Source organism: Mercenaria mercenaria, chromosome 12 (genome assembly GCF_021730395.1).
Source record: "Mercenaria mercenaria strain notata chromosome 12, MADL_Memer_1, whole genome shotgun sequence".
NCBI classification, from domain to species: Eukaryota; Metazoa; Mollusca; class Bivalvia; order Venerida; family Veneridae; genus Mercenaria; species Mercenaria mercenaria.
Genome location: NC_069372.1, coordinates 44,787,514 through 44,811,351, shown reverse-complemented (window position 1 = coordinate 44,811,351; position 23,838 = coordinate 44,787,514). Strand labels below are relative to the sequence as shown.

Genomic DNA, 23,838 nt, shown 5'->3' with positions numbered 1-23,838 from the left:
TAATTATCAATTTGAAGTGTGACAAGCACTTTCTACTTAATCAAATCAATTATAACTTGAATAATCAATAATTATTATTGCCTACACATACAGAATAAATATCTTTAGTAAATAAATAAGGGAGGTGTAAAGTCCTAGGGTGTAAAGACCTGGAGGAGTAAAGTCCAAGGGTGTATTGTCCCAGAGGTGTAAAGTCTTGATACCGATAATTCAGTTCCTTCTTTGCAGGTTTAACTCTTCGGCAGGACTAACACGTGGTGTTTTTTTTTCTCTGCCGAATCCCGATTTAATGACCTGAAGTTTATATGCAGTTTTAATTGTTCACAGAGCACTTTTTTTCAAACATTGCAAGGAGTATTAAAGACAAATACTAACATGTCTATATTTAGATGTGCTGCTTTTTCATGTGTTTTTTTTTTCATAAAGATAATCTTGCCTGTCCAAAAATTTGCCTATGAAGAAGATAGATTTTGTATTGCCAGTTATGTAAAGGACAATTAAGTGACTGTTTTCGAAGTAAGTTTGACTATTAATTTGGCAGTCAACAACAGCTGCCTTTTTAAAATTAAAAGTATTTTTTATTTTGGACAGTCTGTTTTGTTTTGTACAATGTGTTATGCATTTTCTTCTAACATTAGGGTGTTCTTTCATATCAGAATGAAGGTTACCGCCAATATCATCAGCAACAATTACAAAAAAATAATTTAAAGTACACTTTATTCAAAATTATTTTGGTTTGGAAACTGTACAATTTCATGGTAAAATTTTTGATCGTGTATCAAAAGTCTGCAGACCTATATGGAACATCAATTTCAAGCGACTTCCTTAAGTAATTCCAGGAAGACAGCACAGCCTCCACTGGATTTAGAATCAAATATCTGCTTCCCGCAAAGAACACATTTGCGCTCACCTTCCACTTGTAAAGTCATTGCACTAACCACCGATCTCTAGTCGACTAGATCTCACTCAGTTACTTTCACATAATTTTTCATTTTAACGTTCTATGACATGTATTAACTCCCCCAAATCGGAAACTATGTATTTACTAATATCATACTTGCAAGACATGTCTTAGTTTCTCACAGAACAGGAAAGACAATGATCAGAACCATATGAATATTGACACTGCCTATGGATCTATTCATTTGTTCCTTGAAATTACTAAACAACCAACAATTAGAGCTGCCCCGCAAATACAGGAAAAGCCGACGGTTCTAGAAACGCCGTCTGCGTAAAAAAAAAATCAACAGCAGTACATGCATAGATGCACACAAGACTAACACACGAACAAAACACAGCAAAACAAAACAAAGAAAAAAACAAAAACATACGGACAAAAAAGGAGCTATTTGTTAACTATAAATGTAAATAATTTTAAATATTTTAAATATGTGAAATAACGGTCAGTGATTGTTTCTTTTAACTTACAAGTTATGCATAAGCGACCGTAACACTATGAATGTGACTTTTCAAAGATTTTATTAGCTATCACAACAATCTTTAAATGCCATATAATGGCTGTAACTTGAAAGTCTCCCTGTACTCACCGCTGTTGTATTTTCTGTTTAGTAGATATGATGGAGTACATTCGATTTTACTAAAATAGAATTTCGCTTAACACACAGGCAAACACGGGCACACACATACACAATTAAGCCTGACGCTTGGGGCAGGTAGGGTGCATGAGGAGTGTTGCACAATTTCATTGCCTTTCATAAACAGACTTAATAAAACAGAGTCTGCTACTATGTTGCATTCTATGCTCTCAATGGATCATTTTACATATTTATTTTAGATTATAACAAATCGTAAGTGACATATAACATGTCTGTGCAGCAGTCTAGGAAATGAGCCTGTGTAAGAACTTCTCCAATTTAACCATCGTAAAAGAAAGACAAATGCAGTATCATTGGCTTTTACCCTACATAGTTGGATGTATCAAGAGTTCAGCATTGTCCATAAATTAAAAAAAAAAAAAACGTTGATTACTTTTTTTTAACAAAAAACCCCTTACATTTGACTTTCTCATGTTTGCTTCAGTTACACCAAGTGTGTTAGAAAGACTGAAGACATACGAAACTTGACTAAGTAGTTTCTTTTAGATACAAAATCAAAGAAACATCAACGTTCCGAATCATTTCTGTGTTATGACGTGAACAAGGCTTCATGCGCGGGATAAGATTTAGCATCTTACAACCTAGATTGAAACTTACCACACCGTAATTTGGAATATGCACCAAACCCAACACCAGGAAAAAAATGCTTAATTGTTTACACATTTAAAATGTAAAATTGAATAAATCGGGCACCATAAATTGTTTGTACAATAAACAGAAAATAATTAGTTTAAGGAAATATTCTGTGTAGCTGAATCGGAAAATTATAATACGAAACTGTGGATTCAATTAAGGTCCTGAATGATGAAAGAGTATCCGTCAATTAGTGAATCAAGTGATTAATTTCTTAATTTTTGGGGTTTCTTGGACCCATTTTGCCTGTCCTGATGTCTAGAGGTAAAGTGAGGACGGCGGGAGACCAGTGCGCTGACTGTGGTGCCTCAGGTATGAATAAACTTTATGTATGTTGAAAGTGATCTGGTGTTTTTGTTTGTAAAGAATTTTGGGTGAGTCAACTGAGAAAATTCGATACTATCTAATTACCGTTGTGTGTGTTTTTATTCTACTCTTGAAGCCAGTGTATATGTTACTTCATGTTGTCACACTAGAAATTGAGCAGATTTTGATGTGCAAATGGCTTTAGTCAAAATATTCCGACGTTTAGATCGTTTTATATTTGTGACAGGGCAATCTAAACGCCAAACTTCAAAGGACCAAAATAACTGTCTTCAAAAGTTATTGGTTTTATTGCTTTGTGCATATTGGGTTCCAGACATGGTAGCATTTTTTAGGGTAAACATTAATCCTGTACAATACATACCAGGTCAGAGAGAATCTCAGAGATGGCCTGTTAACACTAGGCTAGTTCATTTGAACCAGGCTGGTCTAATTGACCAATAACAAGACATGTACACATAGGCCAAATGAACCATACTTGTCATAAATATCAAATTGTGTTGAAAGACTTGTAAAATATGCGCTTAGAAACACATTCGCAATCTTGTTTTGGCATGTATGCTGACTTCTGAGCGTGTACTTTGTGCTTAGACAAGCTATATATTATAAGCTGCCTTGACTAGATTTTTGTCGCAGAATGGAACAGATTTAGAACTGCCATTAAAGCTGCTCACCCTCAGTTTGGTCGAAAAAATTAAATTTCTCAAAAGCAACATTTTTGTAACAAGAATATAAAATGAAAAGGTATAATCAACAAAATAAGCGAAAATCTACGTAGTGTTAGAAAATGGCTAATGAAAACAAGTTTACAGATTCACAGCACTATATGGCTATAATGAAAAATAATAAACCGTTTGCAACGCTTTACTATTTCCTACATAACTATATAGTGCGGTAAATCCATAAACCTTTGTGTGGGCGAGCAGCTTTAAAGGAGGAGTTATTTGCTTCGAATTTACGTTAATTTTCAACTTTTATACGTTATTTTACTGTGTTTCATCAGTTTGCCGCCATTTTGCAGTTTTCCCAGCTGTATTATGATCATGTGACTGAAAGTAGCCATTTGATGCTGACGAAAGCAGGGAGATAATCTAAATAGTACAAAGGGAGAAAAATGTTGCATTTACGGATGCAGGGGGATACGAATATGCAGTTGCATCTCAAATCAGCGGAAGTCAGTATGTTTGTTCCTCCTTTATAGCTCTGATTTTACAAGTAGCCGAAGTAAAGATTTTCCAACAGTTACATTATTTTATTTTGTAAAATCTATGGTGACCTAGGTGTACAAAGTAACATACCTGTTTGCAAAGCGATTTGCAGATTGTTGTAAGTGTCAAATTCTTTGAAATTTAGTTGCATTGCGTAAGTAAAAGTTCAATAAACCATAAAATGTCCTTACCATGATGCGAATATCGACACAATGATTGTTAGTCTTCTTTTAAAACCAAAACACCATGCAATAAATCGATGAAGAATTGAATCCCTGTTTGAAACATGTAAGTTTTATTTGATATTTGAATTTATGGCCAATTTGTGACATAATCGGTATTTAAGCCTATAGCATGTAAAGCCGCGGCAGTGATGAAAATCCTCCACTATTTTGGTCTTTCGAGTGTTTGACGTGAGTGCAGATATTGCCCATTGAAAAATTATCTCAATATTTCCTAGGATCACGTCAAATTTGCTGGGTTACGAATGGCTTATAATTTTGGAAGTGTCTAACCATCCAGTAACCGGATGCTTTACCACAATCAAGCAGTCCTGTAACAGACACCTAGCCTTCCTGAAGTTGTTTTCAAAGCGTGGTTGAAATCATGTTATTTATGAATAGTGTAATGAATTAACTATATTTATCATCGCAATGGAATAAAAATGTCATGCGGGTATTTTTCTATTCCGAGAGCACATGACTTGTGACCTAGTTTACATATGGAAAACTACCATTTACACTGATGTTATTTTACTTATTCACTGATGTTATTTTACTTTATTACTGTCGGTGATCTGATAATATTTATTATACGTCCAAAGGGACATATTATGTAACGGTCCCGGTGTCCGTCCATCCGTGCATCTGTCCGTCAGTCTGTCCATCCCTCCGTCCGTTAGCAATTTCGTGTCCGCTCTGTAACTCTTGAACCCCTTGAAGGATTTCAAAGAAACTTGACACAAATGTTCACTACACCAAGACGACGTGCAGAGCGCATGTTTTGGATGAGTCAATTCAAGGTCAAGGTCACATTTAGGGGTCAAAGGTCATACGAGTGTGTTTCATGTCCGCTCTGTAACTCTTAAACTGAAAGAAACTTAGCATAAATGTTCACCACACTGAGACGATTTGCAAAGTGCTTGTTTTGGATGACTAGCTTCAAGGTCAAGGTCACACTTAGGAGTGAACAGTCATATGAGTGCGTTTCGTGTCTGCTCTGTAACTCTTGAACTGCTTGAATGATTTCAAAGGAACTTGGCACAAATGTTCACCACACTGAGATAACGTGCAAAGCGTATGTTTTGGATGACTCGCTTCAAGGTCAAGGTCACACTTAGGGGTCAAAGGTAATATATGACTTTGCTTTGTGTATATTGCTCTGCATTGCAGTGCTCTTGTTTTTATTTGGCAGATCCCTTTTTGTTCTCTTACAACAATTTTTTTTGTATTACTTCCCTTTTTTGTTACTGTAAATAGCTTATTTTTAAACTCTTTTATTATTGGCCATAGGGAAAAACCAATACCACTTTCCTGTGGTACGACATCGATGGTACAGCCAATTTTTAGACGTATTTTGACATAACTTTACCTGGTAAGAATTTTTTCTTGGACTTAGAAATCATTTTTTTTTTTAATTTCTTCTTTTTTGTTGTTCCTGTCCTTTGGGCTTCAACAGTCAAGTTCTTTAAATTTTGCTCCCATCCTCTGATGTAACACTTCGGGTGTATATTGCCCCGCTTGGCGGCGCTCGTTTTAGTTTTCAGTAATTGAGTCAACAAAATAATAAGCTACCAGTTTTGATTTGTATATGCTGTCTTTTTGATAATGGTGTCATAACCCTTTGATCTGAAAAAGAGTATAGATAACATGTCTTGAATCTGCTTAATTTATGATTTAAAAAATCCTGAAAGTTTCAGAATTCTTGACTGATTGAGTTAATAAATGTTACTTTTTAGTGAAACAGTGAAAAACGCTTCTAGATATAAAGATATTATATGATATAATCGAATATTAGCTCAATAGGGAGAATGCAGATCTACAGATGTGGGGTAGTTGGCAGTTACTTGGGGAGAACAGGTTTGTACCAGTACAGAATCCAGGAACACTGATTTGGTTAACTACCCACCTTTACATAACTGAAATACTGTTGAAAAATGGTGTTAAACCCAAAAAGAAACAGTGAACAAACAAAACTATAATTTTGTATTGATACCGATATTGTATCAATCATCCCAACTGCTTCTACAACTGCCACACAGCCCTATCCTGCAATTTGCTAAGGCAGATCAATTTCTGCAGGTAGCATCTAATTTAAAGTCTGTTTAAAACAGTGAATACTGGAATTTACTTCTGGGCTATTGACCATCCTGCTAATGCAATCATAATGCAATAGAGTAAAGGAGCGGACAGATTTAATCATTTTAGAGTTGCCGATTTGTTTTAGATCTTTTAGATATCAGACTTCTGCATGGCTCAATGATTCATTGTAGTTTTGATCAAAAATCCCACTTGTCCTGTACTTCAGCAAAAACCGCTTGCTCGAAGCCAATTTCTACTAGTAATTTTTAGTGGATGAGTAGACTGGTTGAGCCCTGTTTACCATTGTTCTGATGCTGATTTTCTTTCTGATGGTCGCTTCTTTTCATATGCCCGTAGGGACGTATTATGTTTTGACGCCAGTGTCCGTCCATCCGTTAGCAATTTCGTGTCTGCTTTATAACTCTTGAACCCCATGAAGGATTTCAAAGAATTTGAAACTTGACCGAAATGTTCACCACATCGAGACGACATGCAGAATGCATGTTTCAGATTGCTCGCTTCAGGGTTAAGGGCAAACTTAAGGGTCAAATGTCATACCTTCGAACATATATTGCTCCGCATTACGATGCTCTTGTTTAGTTTTGGCTTAATGTTGTTTGTTTATAGAACCAATTTTGAACAGCAACATCATTCTGTGCACTAACTCTATTGAGAAACTGATGACGTCATTCTGTGTTTGTTGCACATTTAGTTACTTTTGAATATCAAGATGAAAATTTTAAAATTCACAAAAATTCCAAAAATAATGATTCTGTTCTGCCTATTTGTTTTCATGTGAAGAGTGCCTCTATGGCATGACAACTTCATTGGTGGGCAAAATATTTCAGACTTCTTTGAAATTTATGTGTATAATTGGTCATCGAATTGTGTTGCATGGTTAGTTTATGTCAAATTAAGGGGAAAAAGGGATTAAAAGTATGTTAAAGCTACTTTCCACAGAACAATTTAATTTTGTTATAAAAAAAAATGCTCTGCTTGTACCTGGTCAAATACACGTGACAGGGATTAGGGGTACCAGTGTTTTATGGACACACATTTATTTTGTTTCTAATTTAACAGAACTGTTGAACATGCTGCTTGATCTCTGTACTTAAAGTCTTAAAATATAATAAATACGCAGGAGGCAAGCAGCACAGCAGCTGCTTAGAATGAAATACACTGTATGTAATGAATTTGAATCCTTGCATGCAAGCCATGAAACTGTTTAATATGCAGATATATATAAACTTGTCAATAACTTTTAAAACTATTTTTATGTCAAGAATTTTATAAATATAATTATTTAGATTTAGTAATTTAGGAAAAAAAACAACAAAAATCTGCTTAGCAGAAAAAGGGGCATAATTTTATAGATATGCAAAGTAGAGTTATAGAACCTGTGCACTGCATGTCAGATCATGACAGTGATTAAGTGTGTGAAGTTTCAATCCATTCCCAGTAGTGAAAAAACTGTAAGAAATGTTAACATGATCAATTAAATTTTATTTCCATGTATTGATTAGTGCAACATCAGCTTGGTGTTGTATAATCACTTTGGTAATTAAAGAACGTGCATTTCATAATGCTCCAGCAAAACATAGTAAAAGAATTTTATTTTTTTATTACAAAATGAAACAAGTTCCTTATTTTTATGAGTCCCCTTCAAAGAAGAGGGGATAATTTTGGGCATTGTCTGTCGATGACTCAATAGATTATTAACTAGACTAGAGAATGTTTTGATCTGCAGAAGTCAAACTTCGTAGGATGATGAACTGTGGTAGTTTTAGGGTTCAGTAGGTCAAAGATGAAGGTCATAATGACCTTGAGACTGAAAACAGTTTCGGCTCAATAACTAAAGGAAGCTTCAGCCTACAGTTACCAAGGTTTGAATAATGATTGTCTGTGGGTTGAAGATGAATCCATGTGTAGGTCAAAAGTCAAGGTCATGTGACCTTGAGACTGTTTACTGTTTCTGTTCAATACTGTAAGTAAGGAATGCTTTGGTCTACAGTTGTCAGACTTCATATGATGATAGCCTGCAGTCAGTAGATGGCCCTTATATTTTGAAGGGTAGATGCATCAAGGGCAAAGATCACAGTGACCTTGAGTTTAAAAAAATCAGTAACTGCAGAATGATTTGGCCTTTTTCTGGACTGTCAGACTTCACAGAATGATTACCAGTGGTCAGTACATGACCTTGTGTAGTGGGGCAGTAGGTTAAAGGTCAAAGTCATGTTAAGGCTAAAATGTCACAGAAATTTTAGTAGCAGTTTAAAAATTGATTTCTTTGTAATTTTTCAGTGCTAGATTGCCTTTATCTTTTGCAATGCCATTAACCCGTATCCTGCTAAATTTCAATAATGAACTTGTCTATCTTTCAATTTGGACAGCACCATTACCTGTTTAAAGGGGTGTATACCAAAAAGATACTGACTGAATGACAAACAGTGCAGATCTTGATCAGACTGCACTGATGTGAAGGCTGATCATGATCTGCACTGGTCACATCTAGGCAGAATCAAACGTGTCCAGCATGGTAAGGGTTTAAAAAAAAGCTGTTTGAAGATACAAAACTGAAACAAAATATCTTTGCAAGAGCACTCTTACTTTTCTCCTGTAAAACATTTAACCAGTCTAATGCAAACACAATTCTGCATGAGAGTTGTCCATATGGCAGACTCCATTAACTGCACTTTGAAGTGGTAATTGCCCAGTTATTGGACATAATATGAAATATGCTTAGTTGTCAGACAGGCCAATTATATGAATACCAGAGCAGGAAACTTGATTTGTATAAATGGTGAAAATATTGTTTTTCATCCAGTCCAATTGGGAACACTTTAATAGACATGTTTTATCATGCTCCATGCTCCATGCAGAAAAGTTGTAAAAATGCAGATTTCTCTAAATCCAGTATAGCATTGAGTGTTGAAAGCATGGCTAAAGTAAGAGATCAAAGAAACATGAAGAAGCAGAACTTCACTGCATAATATTCTATAAATTAAATGAAATCCTTGAAATGAAACTGGGGTGGGTTTAGGAGGCGGCTGTAGGGCTCCGTGGCAAAGGTCACTGACTTGGAATCACTTGTGTCTTCACCACTGTAGTTCTGAAACCAAGCTTTGGTTGTAAAATTATTCTTTCATATGGTGAATCTGTCAGTACTGGTCAGCCTGTCTTAAAATAAAGGTCTGTATCAGGCAGTAAGGCAGCCGCATTCATACTTTAAAACTGGAAGTGTTCACATTGGTAATATTTTGTGTTTTCCTGTTGATTGACATCATCAAGATCTTGTTCGCATCTTGACACTGATATTATAGCATTATATTTAGCTAGTAACAATTTCACGACTGTTTATGTTTGTGAATATACTGTTTTGATGAATTTTTGCAAATCATTTCTACATCAGCAGTACTGTAGAGAACATTTCACTTGCAAAACATGATCTAAAAAAAGTGTCCTTATATACGTGCATTTATGCATTTAATTCTTACTGTTTTTAGAACTGGAGTAATTAGTCAAATATTTACTATTATGGCCAAAGGTTCAGAAATATTTACTATATAATTTAGTATATATATATAATATTTGTTTTTCGCTGTATTTTCCTAGTAGACTGGTGGATGTAGATCACTATATGTATGGAAATGATCTTATATAACAACTGATTGAACTGTCTAAGGCAGGCATGTATCAGATTCTTTCTGCATACAAATGCCTAGAAGCTTATTATTCTCAGACTTTATTTGCCTTTGGTGGGGAGGGGGTTTTTGGCCATGTGCCATGTACTTGAAGATTTCTAAAACTGTGAACACGGGTAGTTTTAGAGGTCCATAATTCTTAAACTTTTTATCTTATCTTAAAAACAGATCTATCTATGGAACAGCTTTCCAAATAGATGTTATGTGTACTTACATGGTTAGAAAGGCACTACTTTTAATATTGCGAATGAACAGTTATAGTTAGAGCCATAAAGGAAGGTTATAAAAAAACAATAGATTCAATAAAACATTCTAGTATGTTCAGCAATATTCAAACCTTTGACAAATGTTAAAGAAAGTAATTATCAGAAATAGGATTTAACAAGAAATTCATGTATTTTATGTTCATAACGGAAAATGTGGCAGCCACATTTTAAACAAAGGCATTATGAGCCTTTCAAATTCAGTTTTATTATGATAATGACATATTACATTATAATTACAATATCAAATGTAAATATAATGAAACATACAGTGAAACTGCTGTCAAGCTTTTCTGCTGAAGGAACTGAAAGTTGCTTACTGTACAGAGGTTTTTGCTTCGGGTGAAATTGTTTACAGTGAAACTGGTCTAGTGTGAAAGAAAAGGTCTGCCTTGGTTAGGTCCCAATCAGGCATTTGCTCTTCTGGGATTGTTAACAGATTCTTAGCATTGAACAGTTACCTTTAATGTTTTTAAATCTGTCAAGGTTAAAAATGATTTTTTACTTGATCTTCATCTCCAATCTCATTTTGGTTACAAGACTGACATAAATTGTAGCAGAAATATCCCAGTATCTTGTCTTCAATCTTGAAAGCCCATCTCTAAACTGGATATAATCTGTACAGGTGTAGTATTGGCAGGAAGGTAAATAAGAAAATGAATTTATTAATGTTGCTAGTGGCTGAATGCTGATTTCTTGCCAAAAGCAACAAGTAAATTGATTGATTCTACATGATGGTTCCGATTGGTCTAACAAGATAATCACTGTTTACTTTCCTTTGAAAAATATCACTAATCCATTGCTAGTACAAATATTTTGTCTTGGGTTATTAGGCGGATGCGTGCTTTGGTGCTGTTTCTTCACCAGGTACTTCAACAAATCAAATTATACCAGTAATAGACATAATAATTTTATAATTCAATCTGATAAAACTCTCCAATAACTTTGTTACCTTCAACATGAAGTTGATATGTGCATATTGTTGGACACCTTGTATTGATTATTTTTTTCCTCAATAATATTATTTTTGGGGGTATATAACATGTCATACTATGTTGACGTTACACATGTTTCATTTAGAATCATTATTTTTCACATTTACCTACACATACATTTAAGACCAACAAATCATTTCTTTCTTAAATCAATAGTGAATCAATTATAAGCCTCTACAGGTCTCACAAGTAGTCCTGATATAAAGAATCCTTATCTTTCTTCCTTCCTTCAAGATTGCTCTTCCTTAATAACATCATTGTTATTGTCATTTGTGAGGTGAGTTTTATGTGGAATTGAAATTTATGTTGAATTTCTGGTTCCAGTTACCAATGAAATCAGCTTAAGTGTATCCCTAATCATTTTGTCTCCAGGAAACAACAACACGATAAAATAACCCCTTTGTCGGGAAACATGAAATTTTCAATCTGGCTGAAGTTCACCTATGTGCAGCATACATAGGAAGTGATTTTAATCAGACCATTAAATTTTATGCCATTTCACATGAGGCTGAAAAAGTCTTAGATATCTTAATATATTTCACAGGAGACTGAAATAGTCTAAGATATCTGCGTTTCCCTCCCTATAGGTTTCTTTTTCACTAAGAATTCATGTCATTAACTCTATCTATAACTTAAAACCACTTTGTGTTTCCTTTCATCAGATAAGTAAAATAGAGTGGAAATATTTCAAACCTGTTTCATGAAAAAAATTGTGGATCTATCATTAGCATAAGTGTATTTTAATGGGCTTAGATACACATGTAATCTATTAATCTCTTCTTATTACCCCTTTAATTCTGAGGAAGCCTATAATGTTATTTACAAATGTTACAGGAAACCTTCAGATCAGAGCAGTGCTAAAGACTTGTGTTGTTAAAACACTTAACATAAAAATGTAAACCAGAAACAGCAAGCATTATGATAAGGGATGCTGATAAGCCCCATTGGCTGGTTGCTATGACAACTGCATCACCCTACAGACTCAAATTGCAGTAGATCTTAGATGTTGCTGTAAACTTTACATTGTTAGAGATTAATTTGTATATTTTCTATTTTGTATGTTTATTTATTTTATTCGCCTTTCCATGAAGCTGCTTGAAGTATGTTTGTAAAATGGTTTTTAAAGAAATAAAGAAATTGAGATTTCGAACTTGTATGGGTATGCATAAATTGGTGGAATTTTTTGCTGACACTTAACATAACGTATCAGATGTAAGTTTTAAGTACCTATTCACTTAATATTGAAGTCGGGTTTCAAACTTCAATCTCTCCAGTTGCTCTTGACCATTATTGGAATGTAAAACAAGTTTATGTGAGGAAGCCATCCACTCATTTAGCTTGTGTGGGCTTAAAAACACTACAAACAAGCAGTAATTTGTTGATATATAATGTACGGCAAATGCTATTTTGTTTGTTACTAGTGAATACCATTGTGCTATAATCAAAATGCATTTTGATTTGAAACAGGTAAAGTCGGAAATGCTGAGATATGAAACAAATGTTCTTCAGAAGATACAAGAACTCTTACATTTTTATTGCTTTGAAGTTAAATGATATCTTTAAGATATCTTAGACTATTTCAGTCTCCTATAAAATGGTTTAATTTAGAGGGCATAAAATTTCATGGTCTGATTAAAATCACTTCCTATGTATGCTGCACATAGGCTTGTGTTTCAGGAAAATGGTGTATTTTAGCGACAATTTCATGTTTCTGGACAAAAGTGTTATTTTATTGTGTTATTGTTTCATGGGGATGAAATAAATAGGGATACCCTTAAAGATGATTTCATTTGTCATTGGAACCAGAAATTCCACTTTTCAATTCCGCATTAATTTCACCTCACAAATGACAGTGATTTTACATTGATATATTTAAAACGCAGAAGCTTCTGGTTAGAAATTAACCTTCATGATCACCAATCATCCATGCAAAAGATTCTGATAAAAAACTGACAGTATGAAAATTTTAAAACTCTTGAATATTTTAGACTTCAAGTGCCTAATTTAGTAATCTGTGTGCTTGAGAAATGAGTCTGCTCCAAATTATAGACTACAGCTCGGAACTAGTGATCAGGTTAATGGATCATACACAGTCTGTCATTTCCACAGCACAAAATGATTGGTCTTGTAATTGCGGTGATCAAATACAGTGAAGTGCCTTAAAATCTGAAGGAACTTGGGAAACTCAGCAGTTCAGTTTAAATAGTCTCAGACATTTTACTACAGTTTTGGTATAATACATTATGGAAAGATTGAGAATCGATAACTCTGTTCCTAAAACTTTAAGATTAACCCTTATCATGCTGGACAGGATTGATTCTGCCTTTTCGACCAGTGTAGATCATGGTCAGCCTGCACATCCGTGCACTGCAGTCTGATCAAGATCTGCACTGTTCGTCATTCAGTCAGTATTGTTTTGGTTAACACCCCTTTTACCAGTTTATGGTACTGTCGAAATTGAAAGCTGGACCAGATCATTATAGAAATTTAGTAAGGTAAGGATTAAGAACTGAATTACACGTTTGCCTGAGTATCCTGGTCTCTCAGAGTTTAACTGATCTGTTATGACATTTTGCTAAAATTTTTAGTTGGTTAATTACATATGTTGATTGGCTCCTTCTCATGCCACTTGTTGACTTGATATACTTAGTGTTTAAACTGATGTGGTTAAGAAAACCACAAATGTGCATTAAATTGTTAAGATTGTTATCATAATTACTAGGTTCTGCAATTTCTTATACAACATTCTCACAAGTTTCTTTTTATAGCAGAACAATTCTGACTTTTCAAAATAGGTTACCAGTACTTAAAAATTTGAAATATTTAGGGACTAATTTCTTCATGCCCTCACAGAATAATTGTTTTGAACCACACCATGAAGCTCTATTGCCCAAGAAATTCAATAATTATCAGTAGTTGTATATTTTATTAGTCGGTAACAGAGTGGGAATAGCAATGAGAGCTTCTGATTGCCTCCCATGAAACATAGGGGCAGGAGCAGGGGTGGGGCCAGGGGGGGGGGGGGTCCCAACAAAATGTTAGGGAGAGGAAGGGGACAGCATATGATTTGGGCCCACCCACCCAACTTGTGACCCCAAAAACTGATTTTTCACAGAAATAATAATAGATAAAGGAGAAAAAGTCAAATTGTCAATAAGGGAAGAAAGTCTTTTTTATTTTTGCTTATCCACCCCCCACATGCATGTTTATGATCTATCATACACTCATGCAAAGGGGCCCTGAGTTTGATCTCAGAATTGACTTGAAGAAGAAAATTTGTCATTTCTTCTCAACCTACGATTCATGTGAAGAAGGTTTCAATAACTGAATGGGAACAAGTATATTCTAGACAGGAACCAGGAATTCCGGTTAGATGACTTTGACAGCTGTAAGAGACCCATGAGCTTATAAGCTTAACATTTTCTTGCATAGCACCAGTTCATGGCTAGTAAAAAAATCTCTGAGCACTGTTGAAGTACTAAACAAACTAGTGGTATCCTCTATGTTATGTTTTGCTACATGGTTTCTTGGCCTCGATTAAAGATGGTTGGTCAAACCATATCTGGCTTTCATAAATAACTACTAAATGAAGATATGTATTTGCATTTCAGAACCTAACTGGGCATCCATTAACAGAGGTGTATTAATATGTGATGAGTGTTGCAGTGTTCATAGAAGTCTAGGTCGACATATTTCTCAAGTCAAGTCACTCAAAAAGGGGCAATGGTGTCCTACACAACTTGCAGTAAGTATTAGAACAGATTTCAGAAGAATGTTAAATATATTTTCAGAATGTAGAATGAATTGCCTACAGTAGACTTAAAATTAGTTTGATTATATACATGACTTTTTCAGCTCCTTTTTAGCTCAACTATTCATAGAATAGTAGAGCTATTGGACAAGCCTGTGCGTTTGCGTCCGCATCGGCGTCCCGATTTGGTTAAGGTTTTGTATGTAAGCTGGTATCTCAGTAACCACTTGTGGGAATGGATTGAAACTTCACACACTTATTCACTGTGATAAACTGACTTACATTGCACAGGTTCCATAACTCTGTTTTGCTTTTTTACAAAATTATGCCCCTTTTTCGACTTAGAAATTTTAATGACCCCAAAGGGAGGCATATAGTTTTTGAACCGTATGTCCATCTGTCCGTCTGTCGGTCTGTCCGCAATTTTCGTGTCCGGTCCATATCTTAGTCATCCATGGATGGATTTTCAAATAACTTGGCATGAATGTGTACCACAGTAAGACGACGTGTCGCTTGCAAGACCCAGGTCCGTAGCTCAAAGGTCAAGGTCACACTTAGACGTTAAAGGTCATTTTTCATGATAGTGCATTGATGGGCTTGTCTGGTCCATGCCTTTGTCATCCATGGATGGATTTTCAAGTAACTACGCATAAATGTGTGGCACAGTAAGACGACGTGTCGCGCGCAAGACCCAGGTCTGTAGCTCAAAGGTCAAGGACACACGTAGACGTTAAAGGTCATATTTCATGATAGTGCATTGATGGGCGTGTCCGGTCCATATCTTTGTCATTCATGCATAGATTTTAAAATTATTGGGCATGAATGTGTACCACAGTAAGACGACGTGTCGCGCGCAAGACCCAGGTCCGTAGCTCAAAAGTCAAGGTCACACTTAGACGTTAAAGGTCATATTTCATGATAGTGCAATGATGGGCATGTCCGGTCCATATCTTTGTCATTCATGCATGGATTTTAAAATAACTACGCATGAATGTGTGGCACAGTAAGACGACGTGTCGCGCGCAAGACCCAGGTCTGTAGGTCAAAGGTCCTAAACTCTAACATCGGCCATAACTATTCATTCAAAGTGACAACGGGGGCATGTGTCATCCTATGGAGACAGCTCTTGGTGGTTAAGGTTTTGTATGTAAGCTGGTATCTCAGTAATCACTTGTGGGAATGGATTGAAACTTCACACATTTATTCACTGTGATGATCTGACATGCATTGCACAGGTTTCATAACCCTGTGTTGCATTTTTACAAAATTATGCCCCTTTTTGGACTTTTGACAAGGCTGTTGAATAGTGGAGAGTTGCTGTCGTCCGACAGATCTTGTTACCCATACCAATGCTGTTGAGTGTTCCATGTGTTGGTTTTAAAAGTCGAAGGGGACAACGAAACATGTACAAAAATAATACTTTTAGATTGCACTATAAACTTTTCTAGTTCATTTGGCTGTCATATCATCAACATGATATTGAACTCATTCTTCTTATTATTTAAAGGGAGAAAATTAAGATGTTTTTGAAAACGGTTATAGATGAACATTTTAATTCATGTTAAAGGGAGGTAATAAGAAGTAAAAACATTGAAAGAGACTATAATATTTTTGCTATATAAACGGGTCAGTAACTAAGCTTAATCGTAGTGTTAACAGTATATGGGAAAGGTTATTAGAAAAAAAAGTAATTTTGAAACAGACTATTGATGTACATGTACCTCATTTGTATTTATAGATGGTCCAGCACTTAGCCAGTCATGGCGCCAACAATATATGGGAGTACTCATTATGGGATCCCTCACAGAAACATGGCCGACGTAAACCAACTTCTCGGGACCAAGTGCAGTGAGTATTAATTGCTATTTTTGCAAAATTGAGATGGATTTTCTTTTTTCAGTCCATTTGGTCACTGTCATGTAGAAAGCAAACTGTTTTGATTCCTTCTAAATTCTGTGTAGAAAAAGTAATAAAATTATTTATCCAGTTCAAAAGAAATTTCTGTATAATGTTGAAATATTGATACAGTAAATCAGGTGAATTTAGATAGATTATTTTGTAAGAAGAAAGTACTGATGCAAATCTGGTATTTAATGATCTTTCATTTATAAAATGTATTTCTTGGCAACACTTGAAACTTTTCACATCAGAATATTATGTATTGCATACCTGGAATTAATTTATCTTATATTCCCTAACATTTCAAGAACTTTTGTTTTATTTCAAGCCATGAAAATTTAACTAAGAACCTGTCTAGTGTGAACACCACAGGAAGACAAATGTTTTTTGTTGTACAGAAGTTGTTGTTCTGGAGATGTTTATAAAATAAGAATTTCATCAAATGACTAAATATATTTGCTTTTATAGAGCGGTATTTGCTTTCTTCATAGGGAGGTGTTTCTATCAGAGTTTCTATTGCTGTCTTTATGGAGCTGAATTTACTGTATTAATTATTAGATCATTCCATGTCCTTTCACAAAAAAGTGTGAAAAAATCACTGGTGGTTTCCAGTACAATTTATTTACTCGGTACTGTTATATTCCTTTCAGTCCTGTGAAGGCAGATTTTATACGAGCCAAGTACCAATTCTTGTCATTTTTGAACAAAAGTAGAGATACAGATATAACGTCATTAGATGACATAAGTCAGGTAAGCTAGCAAATAACCAAGACTATAGATAAATATTGACATTCACCCTATTCTTTTCTTTGAAAATTAGAGCATTCATTTTGTATGAACAGCACAAGGAAAGATGCCAAAGTTACAAAAACACTGCTTAGTGATAACGGACTGCTGATTTAAAGACGTCCGCATATAGTCAGGAAGAATGTTCCTTAGATGACGCTGGCTGCAAAAATGGAGTTCAGCAAAAATGTTGAAGTTTATAAGTGTTTCGAACAATCCAAACATAGCAAAAATAAGGAAAAAGCCTTGGGACCACCATAATAATTGCCGAAGCCAGCCCTAGTACTTGAGTCATTGATGCTGGAGTGAGTGGTGTTTGGCTGAAAAGTTTCTGGCATATAAAACTTTTTTAGCTCGCCTGTCACATAGTGACAAGGTGAGCTTTTGTGATCACCCTTCGTGTGTGCGTGCGTCCGTCTCGTGCGTCAACAATTTCTTGTCTGCACGATAGTGGTTTCATTTATGATTTTATTTTAACCAAACTTGCACACAACTTGTATCACCATAAGATCTAGGTTCCTTTCTTGAACTGGCCAGATCCCATTATGGGTTCCAGAGTTATAATCCCTGAAAGGGCCAAAATTAGCTATTTTGACCTTGTCTGCACGATAGCAGCTTTATTTATGATTTGATTTTTACCAAACTGGCACACAACTTGTATCACCATAAGATCTTGGTTCCTTTCTTGAACTGGCCAGATTCCATTATGGGTTCCAGAGTTATGACCCCTGAAAGGGCCAGAATTAGCTATTTTGACCTTGTCTGCACAATAGCAGCTTCATTTATGATTTAAATTTAATCAAACTTGCACAAAACTTGTGTCACCATAAGATCTTGATTCCTTAGTTGAACCGGCCACATCCCATAATGGGTTCCAGAGTTATGGCCCCTGAAAGGGCCAAAATTAGCTATTTTGACCTTGTCTGCACAATAGCAGCTTCATTTATGACTTGATTTTAACCAAACTTGTATCATCACAAGATCTTGGTCCCTTTTGTGAACTGGCCAGATTTCTTCATGGGTTCCAGAGTTATGCCCCCTTAAATGTCCAAAATTGGCTATTTTGGCTTTTGCAGCCATATAGAGACTTCATTTATGGTTTTATTTGATACAAACTTCCAAAATAACTTCAACAACAATAATTCTTGGATTCCATGACAAATCAGATTCAAGCATAGGTTCAGAGTTATTTTATATCTGATTACCTCCCCTGATTGTAATCAAAATGGATTTATATCAGTAAGTACTTATAGGACTTATTTGAAATTTCATTATTGTCATTAGTTGGACTGAGCCAATGAGGGTAGATAACTAGACTGATTTTATGTCAAATTACCTCCCTTTATTTCAAATTGAAATTGGTATATCTCCGTAACTAATGAAGATACTGATCTGAAATTTCATTTATGTCAACAGATTTATTTGGCAGATCCTTCTTTTGTTCACTTACAATAATTTTTTTTTTAATTACTTTCCTTTTACGTTACTATGAATAGCTTATATTTAGTAACTTTTTTATTATTGGCCGTAGGGAAAAACCAAGACCACATTTCTGTGGTACAACATGGATGGTACCTCCAATTTTTAGGTGTATTTTAACATATCTGTACCTTGTAAGAATTTTTTTTCTTTTTGGTTAAATTTCTTCCCTTTGTTGTTACTGTCCTTTAGACTTAGATATTTTTTCTGAGGACCTTCCTGTCCTCAAGTGCAATGAAAACAGGTGAGCGATATAGGGCCATAATGGCCCTCTTGTTTATTATTGGCCGTAGGAAAAAACCGAGACCACTTTTCTGTGGTACAACATGGATGGTACCTCCAATTTTTAGGTGTATTTTGACATATCTGTACCTTGTAAGAATTTTTTTTTTCTTTTCGGTTTAATTTCTTCCCTTTGTTGTTCCTGTCCTTTCTGAGGACCTTCTTGTCCTCAAGTGCAATGATAACAGGTGAGCGATATAGGGCCATCATGGCCCTCTTGTTTCTTAACATTTTAAATACGAGTTTCATGGGAACATGAATTATGGTTTAATAGTATAAATGAAAAAAATTAATAATTTTGCATGTGATAGATTTATGCAACAACAAAATCCACAAAAATTAGCCCCCTCTCCCACCAAAAACTATGATTTAAAATTGATTTTACAATGTTTCTGAAAACTCAAGTGGAAAGTAGGTGGTGGTGCAAGGATGTTTCCAAGGCTCAAAACATTAGCAGTCTAAACTAGTTATATTCTCAGGTCTTACATTATTGAAACAACGCTTTTGTTTATTTATGGAAATAAATATAATCAGAAAACTGCAAAAAACTCTGATGCATGTTATGCCCAATTTAAATTATCAGACATCTGTTGTGTTATATTATCAGTTACATGTATATGATAATGTATGATATGAGCATAAAATTGTTTTGGCAAGAACAGAAATTTTGTTATGACGTGAATTCATCGATTACTTATTTTAAAGTTCAAATAAATGAAATTTTATTTATTTGTTTTTGAATAATTTTCTTTGATTGGATTAATCACAAAATCCAAAGAAAATGAATACTCCTACTCCAGAAGTAAGAGTATTTTATGTCTTTATCAATTATACTATAAACACTGCTAATCGAAACATGTTTTTACTAATCCTTTATCATTTTTTTCCAGCAATTACATTCAAGTGTTCGAACAAACAATTTAGAAACAGTCCTGAGGTTAATATCTAAAGGTGCTGATCCAAATTATTATCACCCTGTAAGTACATATTTATTCATTAATTTATATCTTCCATTGTATTTTGAGTTTCAAACCATAAAATCAGTTTTTGTTTTGAGGCCCACATACAGATAAAAGTTGTTTTTTTGCAGTTACTAATGGTAAGTTAGAAGAATGTGGTTCAACATCAATCTTAGTTAAATATATAATAATATTGTAGTGCTATTATTATATTAGCCGTGCCATGAGAAAACCAACATAGTGCGTTTGCGACCAGCATGGATCCAGACCAGTGCATGCTATTCACTTTCAAAGCCTATTGCAATTAGAGAAACTGTTAGCGAACAACATGGATCCTGACCAGACTGTGCGGATGTGCAGGCTGGTCTTGATCCATGCTGGTGGCAAACGCACTATGTTGGTTTTCTCATGGCGTGGCGCATATACTGTTTTAGTAACAGAAATTAAATGTCCAGTGCATTATAATGACTAATGTTGCTGTTATACAAAAGAGAGCAGTAGCATAAAATTATATTATGCATGTAAAAATTATCATGCAAGGCCTCCAAATTTTTATCCCATGCTGATCAGTTTATTGTATCATTAAAAAAACATGAACAATTTAAAAGGGAAAAATTGGATTACCTGTTGGGTGAGTACAGTTTTCAGTGCTTGGAGAAAAAAATTTGTACCAACCTTGAAACTTCCATGAATATGCTGTGTACATTTTAATATCACAGACACTCTGTTTCTGTTCTTAGCAAATTGTCTCCTCCGTGGAAAATGTGGATAACTACATTGACATGAAGAAGTTTTTACTCAATGTTTGTGCTGAGGTAACGAAATTTTCTGTCATGATTAACGATCAGGACTTTCCACATGTTGCTAATTAAGCATCTTTTAAATATATTTTTTTGTATTTATTCAGGAAAAAGGGAATTGTCCATTACACGTGGCTGCTGGATCAGGTCAGATCTTACAGATAGAGCTTCTAGTCATTTACGGTGCTGACCCCGGCGCACTTGATGCGTTCGGGAAAACACCCATTGACTATGCCAAGTGAGTAAAGTATTCAAATTTTCATAACATGGTAATATGTTCTGTTGAAAATGTGAAAAGATAAATGAAATCAGCTTTAAGTCATCTATGGTGCTGACTTGTGTTTGGTAAAACACCCATTGATTCTGTGAAGTGAGTCAAACATTTCAGTTTTGCCAATGTAGGTTTAAGCACACTAGAGCACAGCGTACTCGAGGTGGTAAATCATTGTCCGTCATCAGTTCATCAACATTTTCTTCAAACAACGCCTCTGAAAGAATTTTTTGGAAATTGAGGAAAGTGAACTGGATGACCCTTTGGTCATCCTTCCAAAGTTTATCCAATGATTCCACCCAGTTGGACGTGGGGGTTCTCAGATTTAAAAATAGACCCTCTATCAAGATTTAAAGAAGTGGCAAGGAATAAGTTTTGATGCAATATTGTTCAAATTAGTAAAATGAGATAAGCAGCAACTCCAATTGATATTTGGCCACCTTTGTGAAAAATTAAGTACATGGACATACACATTTGATTTGGTTTTATGATTTAAAATAGGTAAATCTACAACTATGAAAAGTTTTATTAAAATCTACATTGTGGAGACATTCCTGTATGTGAAAATATGTTTGAAATTGTGATTTTCCAATGGAAGCCCATTGTGAAAACTGATTGCATGGCCAATATTTTCATATTGCTTTAACAAAAACTCAAGCAGACAAGCCTACCATTTCTATTGTCTGAATTTCTGTCAGATACAATGATGCTTTGAAAAAAAATATGGTTTGACAAAATTCTACATTGTTGAATAATAGTTGTTTCAAATATGCAGAACTACCTTAATTTGAGCCGTGCCTTGAGAAAACCAACATAGTGGGTTTGCGACCAGCATGGATCCAGACCAGCCTGCGCATCCGCGCAGTCTGGTCAGGCTCCATGCTGTTCACTTTTAAAGCCTATTGGAATTGGAGAAACTGTTAGCGAACAGCATGGATCCTGACCAGACTGCACGGATGCGCAGGCTGGTCTGGATCCATGCTGGTCGCAAAGCCACTATGTTGGTTTTCTCATGGCACGGCTCATTTTATTTTTACAGAGCTGAGGGTCATGAAGATATAGCAAACCGCCTTATTGAGTGCCAATATGAACTAACAGACAGACTAGCATATTATCTTTGTGGAAAGAAACCAGGTAATCATGTTTAAATAATTGTGTTGTTATGGTAACAAAGGAATACATAATTCAAATTTTTGAAGGGTTTGTTTAAACAAACTGTAAATTCTTAAAAGATAATGTATTCCTATTTTCTGGTTTATTTCACGAGGAGAAGAGTGGACTTCTTTTATATCATATGAGTGGTTGTGTTTATCAACTTCAAATAACTTGCCAGTATGTAACAAGCTGGGTATTATGGAAATAGTCAAATTGCAGCTCGTGCCGGACGTGAAGATGTGATATCAACAAAAGAAAAAGACTTGAATGATTAACAACCAGTATTTTGTATTTACCAAAAGAACAAAAAAAGAAAAAGATTTTTTTTTTAAAACAATTATATTAATCCATAAACACATACAAAAAAGGTTCAGTCACTTTGATACAGCACCCCGAGGATATGTGGAAACAAACATAAGTATCATTGGTCAAACATAACAAGCATTTAATATAATATCTGTAAGTACTGAATGAATACAAAATTTATTTAGAGCAAGAAGATAAAGCCATTGATCTATATGAAGTCACTAAATCCATTGTGAAGACGTAATTTTAAAGTCTTTTGGCTGGTTCCTGTAATAAGACAACCCAGTTACAAGTCCTACCCAGTAATAAGATATACTCAATAATGGGAGTTACCAAGTAATGACCTGCCAAGATCTACCTAGTAATAAGACATGTCCAGTAATTTTAAGACATACCGGTACCCATTGACAAGACCTACTCAGTCATAAGACCTACTCAGTAATAACACATACTCAGTGATAAGACCTACCCAGTAATAGGATCCCAGTAATAAGAAGTTCAAGAAAGAAGTGTTACCTCATGCATGCAGATTATCAAATGTAATGATGTATTTTTCAGACCACTATAAAGGGCTGCATTTTATCATCCCAGAAATGGCCGACAGTAGTTTAGATATGTCAGAATTAGCCAAACAAGCCAAGAAAAAATTACAACAGGTATGGTTTAATGTCTATTGAAAAACCTCAGTTTACTTCAGCCATGGTTTCTATGTAACTGGAATATTACCTAGAAACTGGAAATCAGTGGCAAAACTGGAATACAGTCGAATACCGTTACCTCGATATTCAAGGGACTGTAAAAATTGCATCAACGTATCCGAAGTTCGACGTAACGATATCGACTATCTGGGACTACTTTGTACTTGTGTCGGACATCTATACTATCATATCCGATGCTTTGTTTCAGAGGGTTTGTAACGGAAAAGAAATAATATAAAACGTAAATACGATTTTAATTTTATTGACAAAAAATCATCTTAATTAAATACATACATACAATTTTTTAACTTTTCAAGATATACATTTAAGTATTAGCATTGATATTCCTTCCCAAAACAAGTCTGAATGCAGCGGTAATGTTCATAGTTGAGTAGTCATTTTGACTGTGCTT

The 23,838-nt window shown here is 34.9% G+C and overlaps 1 protein-coding gene across 3 annotated transcripts in view; it reads left to right on the top strand.

Annotated features, from left to right (window-relative positions):
- Positions 1-2,238: 2,238 nt before the first annotated feature.
- The window catches only part of LOC123533705 (ARF GTPase-activating protein GIT2-like), a 55,963-nt gene continuing 34,363 nt past the window's right edge, over positions 2,239-23,838 (top strand). The window contains exons 1-9 of one of the 3 annotated variants that reach the window (XM_045315490.2): positions 2,239-2,561; positions 3,595-3,747; positions 14,652-14,785; positions 16,530-16,639; positions 17,341-17,440; positions 20,128-20,214; positions 21,104-21,234; positions 22,307-22,401; positions 23,287-23,384. In XM_045315490.2, the coding sequence (XP_045171425.2) occupies positions 16,530-16,639; positions 17,341-17,440; positions 20,128-20,214; positions 21,104-21,234; positions 22,307-22,401; positions 23,287-23,384 (621 nt within the window). In that variant the 5' untranslated portion in view covers positions 2,239-2,561; positions 3,595-3,747; positions 14,652-14,785. Of the gene's footprint in view, positions 2,562-3,594; positions 3,752-14,651; positions 14,786-16,529; positions 16,640-17,340; positions 17,441-20,127; positions 20,215-21,103; positions 21,235-22,306; positions 22,402-23,286; positions 23,385-23,838 lie in introns of all 3 variants that reach the window. The other 2 variants (XM_053519921.1, XM_045315489.2) reach the window with 2 other exon arrangements.